The sequence below is a fragment of the Apaloderma vittatum genome, unplaced genomic scaffold, assembly GCF_000703405.1.
Source record: "Apaloderma vittatum isolate BGI_N311 unplaced genomic scaffold, ASM70340v1 scaffold12917, whole genome shotgun sequence".
NCBI lineage: Eukaryota > Metazoa > Chordata > Aves > Trogoniformes > Trogonidae > Apaloderma > Apaloderma vittatum.
The window spans coordinates 18,478-30,584 of record NW_009727948.1 but is presented as its reverse complement, the minus strand read 5'-3'; the positions used below and the strand labels follow the sequence as shown (position 1 = coordinate 30,584).

At 41.8% G+C, this 12,107-nt stretch overlaps 1 protein-coding gene across 1 annotated transcript in view; it reads right to left on the bottom strand.

Moving 5' to 3' along the window:
- The window catches only part of ALCAM (activated leukocyte cell adhesion molecule), a 35,004-nt gene extending 23,180 nt beyond the window's left edge, over window positions 1–11,824 (bottom strand). Inside the window, exons 1-5 of the mRNA XM_009873907.1 lie at window positions 11,723–11,824; window positions 8,760–8,979; window positions 4,486–4,550; window positions 4,002–4,089; window positions 2,964–3,146 (exon numbers count right to left, since the gene is read on the bottom strand). Coding sequence (XP_009872209.1) covers window positions 2,964–3,146; window positions 4,002–4,089; window positions 4,486–4,550; window positions 8,760–8,979; window positions 11,723–11,776 — 610 coding nt within the window. The 5' untranslated portion in view covers window positions 11,777–11,824. The remainder of the gene's footprint in view (window positions 1–2,963; window positions 3,147–4,001; window positions 4,090–4,485; window positions 4,551–8,759; window positions 8,980–11,722) is intronic.
- Between the last annotated feature and the right edge of the window lie 283 nt (window positions 11,825–12,107).

Genomic DNA, 12,107 nt, shown 5'->3' with positions numbered 1-12,107 from the left:
CGCTTGTATGGGGAGCAGTGTGGCCAGCAGGAGCAGGGATGTGACTCTGCCCCTGTGCTCAGCACTGGTGAGGCCTCCCCTCGAGCCCTGTGTGCGGGTCTGGGCCCCTCACTGCAAGAAAGACCTTGAGGGGCTGGAGCGGGTCCAGAGGAGAGCAATGAGGCTGGGGAAGGGACTGGAGGGAAAGTCCTGTGAGGAGAGGCTGAGGGAGTTGGGGGTGTTCTGTCTGGAGAAGGGGAGACTCAGGGGGGACCTTCTTGCTCTCTACAAGTGCCTGAAGGGAGCGTGCAGTCAGGTGGGGGTCGGGCTCTTCTCCCGGGCAACCAGTGACAGGATGAGAGGGCAGGGCCTGAAACTGCGTCAGGGGAGGTTTAGGTTGGATCTCAGGAAGCACTTCCTCAGGGAGAGGGTGCTCAGGCACTCGGATGCACTGCCCAGGGAAGGGCTGGAGTCACCGTCCCTGGAGGTGTTTAAGGAGAGGCTGGATGGGGCACTTAGTGCTGTGTTCTGGCCCATGTGGTGGTGTTGGGTCATAGGTTGGACTTGATGATCTCAGAGGTCTTTCCAGTCTCAACAATTCTGTGGTTCTGTGATTCTCTTGGCACCTGCTGGGCCAAAATCCCCACCCATTTCAGAGGTTGTCTGGTGAGCTAGCCTGCCTCCGAAACTTGTCTCTCCTTCTGTCTTGTCTCTCTTTCTGTCAAGTTTAAGTGAAGGTGACCAAACGTGAAAAAATTATCATAAAAGATGTCTAGATATACCCTGGAATCGCCTAGGCTTTGTCTCAAAAGAGGTGCATTGTAATGAGGAAGACTTTAGGACTTTCACTTGGAACATGTTTTCCCACAGAGTTGAAAAGAACTGGATTAAAAATGGACACAGTTAAACAAGAATGACATTCTTGCAAACCACCAGTCTTCCCTGTAGGAATATCTTCTATCTACTGCAGTCAACCAGGAGTAAATTTTTAATTTAATTCTCTAAGCTGGCAAAAAAAGTCTACCCAAGTAAACAGCAGAAGACTAATTAAATTGTTCTTTAAGGAGAAGTCACCCTTCTGAGGAAGACACAACCTGATGACAGGAAGACAGAGTGTCCAGTACAACACTGAGTACTACTTAGCATGAGTAATGTGCTCCACTGCATTCACTAATAAACAGGAGCAGTCTGGTGAAGGTGTATCTTGCCTCTCAGTGGCACATATCCTTGGCTTGCCCATTTTACCTTGTGCTTCTGTAAACCTGGGATCCTGCTTTCTGCAAGAGCAAAATTCTGGAAGCCAGCACAGAGAAAGGCAGTTTAATAAATGAATGCTGCTAGCCCACACCTTCCATGGTCACAACTGCATAATGTGAAGGAAAACACCAATACTGAAAACAACATGAGGTGTCTTTAATCTGTTATGTAAAGAAGTTTATCCATATCAAGACAGACACTTAACGATAGGGCATGACTGGAAGTCTGCTCTACAAGCACTATCTTTTTACACTGATTAACGCCAAGCAAAACCTAGCATAACTGGAGGCCAGATAATTTAGATGAGATACTATCAAACTGTCCAACTCCAAGAGCTGTCTTGTATTACTCATGTGACTTCCAGTAGCTTCCTTGCAGTAGCTGCAAACCAGAGCTGATAACTACTGCTAGCCAAGCTAAGTTATCTAGTTCCAGCTAGCAAACAACTAGGCAGGAGCTAATTCAATCTTCTTCTCATACTATGCTGGCTGCTTCCAGGACGTCAATTAGCTGTTAAACACTTGAGTACTAGTGACTGCACTAACCCAGAGCTAAAAAAACCAACAACCACCAAACAGTAAAACATTTCTTAGATCCTGACTGAATAGGTATATCTTTGAAATCTTGTGTAGTCATAGTTTTAAGCATGTTCTCCCCATTTCTTTATGATAAATGGGTAAGCTGCAAGGAATGAACAGCAAGTCTTCCATCTTTCTACTTGCTTCAGAGATGCAAAACACAATAGTTTTGACAGTCAATCTGAAAAAAATAGCTGAAAGTCTTCCACTTCTTAGAGTTGGAGTCTGCTTTTTTTTTAATCTGCATTTCATTTGACTCATTAAAAAAATCATATTTATTGAGCAAGAAACTAATTAGGATCACTGAACTAAATTAAAAAAGAAAAACAAATCAGACATGTCGTTATCATCAACTAATACCAGTCACGAAATTCATCTGTTGAAACTTTGGATGTCTATTCATAAAGAGTTTCACAAATTCATTTGGAGATGCATTTGAGCAGAGTAAGGAATTGAAGTAACTGCAAATGAAAATACTCAGAAAGGAAATTCGGTAACCCAATTCTAAAGCCAAAGTTTATACTCAAGGCTTCTTCAGTACGGATGGGTGTGCCTGCCTCCTACTGTTGACTAATTACCAGCACAATGATACTGCCCATCCCTGGAGAAAGAACAATCTTAATTACATTGTGTGTCAGTAGACCAGGATTAAAAAAGCCAGTCTAACAAACTATTAAATCTTTAGTGTGTGGTGCACATGATATCTGGCACAGTGATTATTCTGCCATGCTGTGCAGCCTTCTTTTTCCTTCACATTGGGTAATTCTTAATTGCAAGTGCACATAGCAGATGCACCACAGAAATCTGCAAGAGCCTCATTCTCAACAGATGAAGTAGCGTAATGCAGAAAAGCGGTCAGGAATTGAGGACAGCAAAGCATCTCTTGGCAATTAATGGCAACAAATGTTTTCTGGTCATTACACTTCTTGCCTTGACGTTCAGTATTCTACCATTAGAAAGAAAAGAATCACAGCTAAATCTGAAGGTAAGTAAGAATTACACAGACAGTGTAACCACACCTTCTTGCTACAAATCAGCTTTGAGGAAACCATCTTGATAGCCAAGTAGCAATTTTGTAAACTGTCTCTGATTTTCCTCTTACCCCCAAGGTAGACTTCGTACAGCAACAGATGCCTTTTTGTAACTTACAGTGAACATCGAAGACAACTGGTTCAGACTGTATTGTTTTCTGGCCAGATGGTCCATAGTACGTCACAACGCAAGAAAACTTGGCATTTGCATCTTCCTTTGTGGGCATGTACTGAAGAGATGATGTCATGGTGAAGAGTCCAGTTGTTTTGTCCACGATCTTTTGCAAATTTATGACCACAACTGAAAAGGAAATACTGTTTCAGCGTCACACAGACAGAATTTGCAAACCTTCTCCCTACATTTTCTTGCCTGCACTGTATTTGTTACCAGGCTGAAAACACGCAAGCAACATGACAAATTACCCAAGAGACTACAAACAGTTTTCTTCTAGTATTGCCACTGACATATACCGGGAACGTTTTATCAACAACACACTCCTAACATATTGTATATTTTAAATCAAATCAAAACAAAAAGTACTTGCAAACTGGTTGGGGTTTTTTTTATACAAATCTCAGCTTATTTTGTAAGCCAAAAAGAAGGCCTCAAAAATGCTGGCACAAACAATTTTTAGTATCATATTTATAACTTTATTTTCTAAGTGTTCTCTGTTTTATGGGAAGTAAAATATTCTGGTCTGATTGGCCTGTCAAAATCAAAGCTGAAAGGGAGGGAAAAAAAGATGTTCTCCTGAAATATCCCAGAAAATAAATATCTATATAACAAGATGATGACCTATATGGTCCAAATCACAACAGTGGACAGGTATGAAATTGAGACAGTTAATACCTTATGAGAAGTTGGAAATTAGATACAGGTTTCTCCTAGCTACATAGCTTAAGAATAGCTTTGCAATACCATTAACAAGGGCAACCATCCTCCCCACGATGTGGTTTTAAAGCTGGAAGTGAAAGAGAGAGATGATACAGCACAGCCTGTGTGCTCTGAAAGGCCCTGAGTTTCACCTTTCCATATGAGTAATTTTCCTCAAAGGAACAATACATCAGGCTAAAGTAGAGCAACTCTCATAAACACAGTTCTTCATGCACACACCCATGTGTTGATTCAGGGACACTGGCCATTATTGAAACGTACCATCTTCCACGGGCTGCAAAACTCTCCCATTTTTGTACCATGTAACATTGCCTTCGGGATAACTATCTCTTGCAACACACTCCCCGAGCTGCAAAATAGACAGGAATTATGTCACTGTTTTCCTCTATTATGTTTTAAAATAATTCTATTTTTGCTTATGCTGCTTTGGGTAAACATTTCCAGAAAGTTCTCACGCTTAACCCCAACCATTTTTCTGAAATATGACCAAAGCCCATCAGTGAGGCTTAGGTACAGTTTGGAAGAGGGTTCACTGGTGGGTCTAAGATCAGAATGGTTGCTGTTTGCAGAATCGGGCAGGGCTAATACAGTAGCAGTGAGGGAACTGCTCTGCGCTCCCAGGTGTGGACCCAGGCACATGCACCCCCCGCTGAGACTCCATCCATCACCTCTCTCTGCCTTGACTGTAAAGGGGCTTCAAGGCAGCTGTCAGGCACGTAACACTGAGGGAGAACACTGCTCTTACCATTTGTAGCTTCTCTGTTTCTAAGAAGCGTGCTTGATATAAGATTTCTGGTTGAGAGGGTGCTTCTAAAACATAAATAGGATAAAAGCACTGGTGAAGAGAGCACAAACAGCTGTTTGAAAAACAAAAAGTTATTGAAAGATACATGGACTTTGAGACTAAACAGAACAACTTGGTCTGGTATAGTCTTACCTACATTTTGCCATTAGCAGAAGAAAAAGTGAGATATTTCTACATCTATTTTAGCAAATGGATTGAAAAAAAACCCAAACAAAGCATCACCTTAAAATGTGTCATGCCTTTCATAATAAATTCCATGAATTCTGACAATAAAACTTTAGCCAAGCAGACTAACACAGCACCTGGGAGGAAAGAACCTGACCTATCCGATTTATGTGACCCACATGCCGGAGAAGGAACCAGTGGTACAGAAACTACAGCAACAGAAAAGCAGCTTTACTATGGATATTACTGTAGCTGAGCTGTCACATTAGAAAAGAACAAATTCAACCTGATTTGTTTTCTAACGCTTATTTTTCCTAACTGGGATTGTTATACTTGAGAAGTTCAGATGATAGAGATATGTGTAATTACTTTAACTGATTCTGAGTTAGTTATGACTCTCTTAAAAAAATAAACTTTTCCTTCAGTGCCAATATGTCTTCTTATTTACTTTTATTATGGTAGATGGACCCCTCAGCTTGCTGAAGTGGAGGATCTCTCAGTGTTTTCATCATAAAAAGACTACTTTCTAGAGACTATATAACTTGTCTGTTAAAATAGTTTGGCCTGAAGCCTAGAATGCAAATTTTTATCTCCAAAAGAGACAGTTTTCCCCACAATTTTAAGAGGGGAAAAAAAAAATAAATCAATGTTTACACAGTCAAAGAAAGCCTCTATACCCTAGCTATACTGCTTAAGTAAGCATACATATCATATACGTTTACAGACCAAAACATCCTTAACCATGCCAGCTGCCAGCTTACAGAACTTTCTTCTCAAATCAACCTCCCTATGAAACATCTTTTCTATGTCAGGATTCCCAGCCCAGAGTGAAATTCACTCTGTCTTGCCAAAGTCTCGACATGCTGATGAAGTTAATAACATGCAGGTGTAGTACTCCTGCCATCACTGAGATAGCAAGCTTACGTGTTTCCACAATAATCCATTTGCTCTGTGCGTGAGTGCATGCATGTGTCCGTGTGCGTGTCTGTGTGCATGCAAATGCACCGATATTCTTTGCTTGGAAGACTATGCCAGGATGGAACAGGAACAGCTCAAAAGGGAGATGAAAAGCAATAAAAGAAGGCATTCATGTGACACTTTCAAACAACTTTGCTTGTGGCAAAAAAATGAAACCCAAACAAAAGAGTAAAAGCTATACACCAAAACCATCACAATTTTTTCAAAGGGCTAAGAAAAAGAATAAAAGTGCATGTTTATTTCTTTTTTGTTAGTTTTAAAGGAAAAAAGTTAACCTATTTTCTGTAAGGACCTGTCAGGGACAAAACATTTTCATGTCAGTTCAAGCAAATTAGCTTTTACAAGACTGTTAACAGGCCTTCTGCTTCAGATTTTCAGGCCCCAGAAACAGGCATAGTTGGCTGCCTGTCACAGCCAACAGCTGATTAAACCACAACGCTGTCCTGCACTGTGGCTTTCCTTCCTTTCACCTCACATCTCCCCCATGCCTGGTTTGAGAAGAGTCTGTGCTTTAGATCCACCTCTGCACTCTGCAATGCTCATACCGAGGGAAGGAGAAGACCTCCTTCTCTGTGGCTCTCCCTGTGTTCTTTTTTGAGGGCTCTGGTGACTGAGCAGATGCTCCAGTTGAGAGGCCACCACCTGCTCTCTCAGAGCAGCCTCTGAAAGGAAACACCTGCTGCCAAATCCCCATAGCTGCAGCACAACCACTAAGGTAATTCACTATAAAAGACTTTTTCTGGCATTTACCAGCTCAGCATCTGAAGCGAGAAGAAATTTTAAACTTGGCAGCAGCAAAGCCCACTTTGGTGGGGTTGCAACTTCAGCACATGGCTTATCTCTTCTACTTGCCAGAGTACTTTGCAACTCCGCATAGGTCCTGTAACAGGGGGGAAAGAGCTCACTGCCTGCAAAAGCCAAGCATCAGCGTTGCAAAACAGCAGCTGAAGTCTGACGGACTGCTCTGCTTGGGAAACTTTAGCCATTTACTTCCAGAAAAAAGATGGTGACAGGATCCATCTGGAAAGCTGGTAGTGCTTCTTCGAGTGACACCAGCAAGTGGTACCTGTGCAATGAGCCATTTCGGCTGGTTGGTTCTGAGTTCATCAGGTAGCACAGCTGAGAACGTCACCACTTCTGGGATACGGCTGAGTTTCAGACACACAAGTTTTTCACAGAATCATAGAACAATTCAGGTTGGAAAAGACCCTTGGGATCATCGAGTCCAACCACTGACCCTACACTACAAGTTCACCCCTAAACCATATCACCCAACACCACATCTAAACGACACTTGAACACATCCAGGGATGGCGACTCCCTAGGCAGTCTATTCCCTGCCACCTCCCTAGGCAGTCTATTCCAGTTTATGGAATTCCAGTTTTGGTTTATGAGTCTTTGTACCACTGCAGCTTTGCTCTGTATCTGTGGTTCAAGGAGTTAGAAACTCCACTGGTTAAATAAATGAAGCTTGAAGGCTACTATTTTATCTTTAATAATTAGACCAAGCAAGCAATGATAAAAAAATGAAACCTCAAAAACCAGACTCAAAGAAGTTAAATGTAAAGAAATGTCAAGCAAACTCTAAAATTGTGAACTCAAACCAAATTACTGTAAAGGTAATTTTTTTTTACAGTGCCAAGTCAGCCATATTACACATGTGGCATCCTCTATTCTTACCTTCCTTGGCAAACAGCAGCTTTCTCCAGTAGTATTAATGCATACAATAAAATATACAGGCTACGCTCTGTGACTGAGTTAGCATTGTGTTAATATTTAGTACAGTAGACAGTAATTCAAGCAGTTAGCATTTTGTTTCATCATATACCACTGTCTCATCTACATATTTACTGCTGTGCAATAAGTAAACATGATAATTCTTTATCATTTCCTTCGAAGCACTGCATTTACCATGTGTGCTCTGAGCACACTCCTCCCTGTTGTCATTAATTCAATTGTTCTTCCAGTCAGACTGAAAGTGAAGCAAGAGAAAGGAATTACTGTTCACTCCTAATCTAGCTTCAGACTCATTTACACCACTGTCAAACTTCTATCTAGACACTACCAACAACTCTCTGACACCTTCCTCCTGAGAGAAGAGTAAGGGTGCCCTTCCAAAACATGAATTCATGTTTTTCAAGCAGAAGAGGGACCTGTTTGAAACTGCCTGTCCCTGCAAGCAACACGCTTCCCACAAGAGACTTACTTTGACTGTGTAAATCTGCATCTGAAGAGCAACAAAGGCCAAAAAAAGTCATATAAACACATGGAGCTGAGGAAGATACCCACTGCAGTCACAGGGCAGCATTTACAAACACTAACCTGAGCCTCAGCGGACCTGTGCCCCTAAAAAGGAGTGAGGGGTGCCTCCGCAAGCCGAGCCAGGGCTTGAGGGATTACGTGTCTGCTCTGATTAGATGTCCATGCTCTCGTGAGAGGTCAGCACCAGACTGTGCCTCAGAGCGCTGGGGTTCGCACTGCGGATCAGCCTTGCGATCAGTTCATAGCAGTATCAAACGCTAATAAACTTCGCTGTGCTCCGAAACAGACCTGCAGGCTGGGCTTCTAGCAGGGATCAAAATGAGCATCTGGGGCTAAGCAGCTTGTTTTGCAGCCTGTCGCTTGCTCACTCACGGTTCATACCGCTGCATATGAGCTGCTCGGAGCTGGTTTAAACCCCTGCACTGATCTAATCCTGCAGGCTGCACACGGTTAATGCTTCCCTCCTGCAGAAAAATTCACTCGGAGGACAAATGGAAAATAATCAGTGCTAATTTTACGTTTTTCATTTCCAAGGCCAAATGACATCACATAAGTGAGTCATTATCAAAGCCTAAAATTCTCTTTGAGCCAGCACTTATCATGAATAAACTGCAAGTGCAGGCAGTCCTGTTACGTAAATGCCACCAGTAGATTACATTTTTGAAAGCTACAGAAATTTGCTAGTCTTAGCAATTTACTCAGCCAAACTTACTTTCTTGGCTTTAATCTTTCCCTTAAACAAAAGTTTATGTAATTTACAATTCAGTTGCTGATGAATGTTAATGGTAGTAACAACTTGATTTACTTACTGAAGACTTTGACTATCGTTGGCTCTTCAGAAACATCATCTTCTGTAACCAGCATACATACAAATCTCTTTTCATCACTGATTCTTGCATTCTTGATGGATAACGTATAGTTTTCTGAAAGGCTCAACCTGTCTTTGTAGTCTGGTACATCATCATACTGTACATTTTTTTTTGTTGATGATCTGAAGGCAATAAATACTGGAGATCCATTTGGCATTTCCTATAATACAAGGATAAACACCTCTTTGCATAAACACTCATTTAGAAGTTCCTGAAGACATGCAATTGGTACAAACCCTTAATTTAAAAAAATCTGAAAACTACATCAGATGGCTTTTTTCTGATTAATTTCTGCTGTACAAATGAGAAAATCAGTGTAATACAAGAGCTAGTTTAAGACTGCCATGGTACATTCTGAGGATATCATCAGTAGAAATAATTTCACTCCTTTGACTCAATCTCAGTATAACATAGGGCTCTCTCTGACAAAGGTTGGTGCTTCTGGCACCACCTGCCTCTGTGGGTATGAGAAAGTATTTAAAATAAAAGCATTCGTGAGCTAGGCTCAAAAGCTTCTGCTTTCTTTTTTTCCATGATTGTTTTACATATTCATATTGTTTGTCTGGGATATTCAGACTTCATTCCAAATGCAGGATTTAATCAGGCATAACTGCCTATTTTATTCTAAATTAGTTTTCCGCTTTTTTTTTCGTCCCTTGTTTTTAAAGGACCCAAGAGCTTGTAGCATGGGAATATACATACAATCAAATATTTATGCATCTCAGGATAATCTGCAAAATATCACTTTCCAGATAACCTCTTTACATTAAGTATGCAGCTGCCATCCTAAGAACGGATACGAAGTTGACAGCCTTGCACAAATCTACCATATCAAGAATTTATTTTTATGAGAGACAAACTTGCAGGATGAGTTCTGCAGGATTTTACCCCCTCCACATACATACACACAGCAAGAACAGACCGTGCCTGCCTTTAAATAAAGCGAGGTGAAAGGCTTCCTCCATCTTTACGTGCAGTATTGTGCTGGGGGCTGCAAGACGCTCTCATTCCCTTTTATCCCTTGCACCTTGCGGCACTGATGCGAGTAGCATTCCCAGCACAATGCCTCAGCTTGACTGCAGAGCCCATAAAAGCATGACGATGTTGTGACAAGACACGAGTGTCAAAGCCCAGCAGGGACCAGGGGGCAACAGCTAATATGAAGTTTAAATTCCCTTATAGTCTTTTTCCCTCTACCACTTCTAACTCTTATTCTTGGGTTACTCTGTATGTCTGTCACATAGGAAAGGAAGTTTTGCCGTGGCTTAATACATGCAAAGCTGGCTGCCAAATGCAAATGAGCTCTTAACTCCATGACCGCGCACAGGTAGATGCTGAAGGGAGCAACACCTGCTCCTGCCACGGTGCAAGTCTCCCAGCGCCCCTGGGCTCCCAACAGCATCCAAATCGCTACTCCCAAGGCAGCAGAGCAGAAAACAGAGCTCCTCCTTCTCTCAGTGAAATAATTACCTGACCAAAAAAAAAAAAAAGCTAAACCAAACCCTCCCCATGCTAAAAACACTAAAAACAGTGATGCCATGCTGGGAGCTTTCCTGGGAGAATGGGTATTGCTTTCACTTGGTTGTGTGGGCTGTGTCAACAATTTCATACAATAGGAATTGGACAGGCTTTTCTGCACATTAGGTTTCGTGTCCCTTTCCATTTAGAAGCTGTAACGTCTCCATTTGCTGCTTGGTACTTGTATCAGATGAGCAATCCAAATGCACTGGAAAGACATAACGTATTTCTTTTTCTCAAAATAGCCTTAACATCTTCATAGAGACAGATCTCTTCCCAAGAAAAGCCAGCAGACCACAAAAGCACATTGCAGAATGAATGTTTGCCATCTTCTGAATGCTTATATGAAACAGTTTCATTGTCTCTTTTAGGTAAACAGCCTCCGAAGACTTCTGACTTCATTTTCCAGGACATGTTCGTGGAGCAGGAACGCTTGAGTGAATGAGGGCTGCAAAAACTCCAAACTTCCATGTCCAAGACAAGGAACCATGGGGAATTAAGAAATACCTCCCTTTAAAATAGGCAGGTGGATGCCATTTAAAAAGAGAGAGAACTATATAATTTTCAATCCACTATCAGAGTAAACATCACCTGTTATTGACAGTAACATTTTCATTTGAGCACGAGGAAGGATTTAGATGAATTTTACAATAGCAGGAAAACTACTTGTTGTGACGTCAGTCTGAGAAGCAAAAGGGGGTTGATATCCTGGCAGTTTCTTCCACATATGCTTCCAGGTTTCATTTTATTTCAATACACTTACACTGGGTGTGGAACCCAGACAGTGATCACATACAAGAGAAGCACATCCTGCTGCATTCCTACTGCAGGGTGACCAAGACAACCCAGAGAGCACTGGTATTTTTACCTCTGTTCTCCATGCACCAGAAATGGCAGGGTGAAACCACCAGCAACTCTACTAAGGTCAGCTTTGCCCTATTCTTTGCTGCGCATCAAACATGCATGAATGACTGTTGAGGGACTGTCAGATCAACGAGACCCAGGGACAGCACCTTCCCAGAGATGAAACCTGCCCTGCTTCAGGCAGCCTGCTTCAAAAGGATTCAAATGCACGACGACGGCTCTGTCAAACGACTGAGCCACAACTGGGTAACATGCCAGATCTCTAATACAGGTTGGCAGAGAACTCCCGAATAATTATTTCTCTTGAACAATGAGATTAATTCCTCAAACCTCTAATCTATGCTTGGCAGAAATTATGCAAGTTGGAATCTTGAAGCCTTACAAACACAAGAATGAATGTCTCTGCTCCTGAGGCAGGAATCCTATCGACTGGAGTCCTGTAATCACACACAAAATCCACACTTCTACGCATGTAAAGGTGCACGATACTTCTAACGAATGTAAAGGTGAACGATACTTACATATTTCCATTTTCCAAACATAAGACCATCTGGTACTTCTAGACGACAAGGCATAGTAATAGTATCTCCATATACTGCGTTTACTGTGTACAATCCCAGAGCTAGGGGAGAAACAGAAAGAGAGGAAACAATGTTAAGTATTTTCTTGAAATCTCATATGCTAGGCTAAAGTTTCATTCACAAACAAAAGCAGAGCCACATCCTTTGTAAGTAAGTATTTTTCCAGCATGTAGGATTTATCTCTGAACCTCTGACAAAGCAGGACTCCTGTCACTAAATTCGTTTACTTAAATATCATGACCTTTTTTGGACCCATGTTTCCTGCTGCCATCAGTGGGAGCCAAATGGATTTTCAAACACCCACTCAACTGGATGAATATGTACC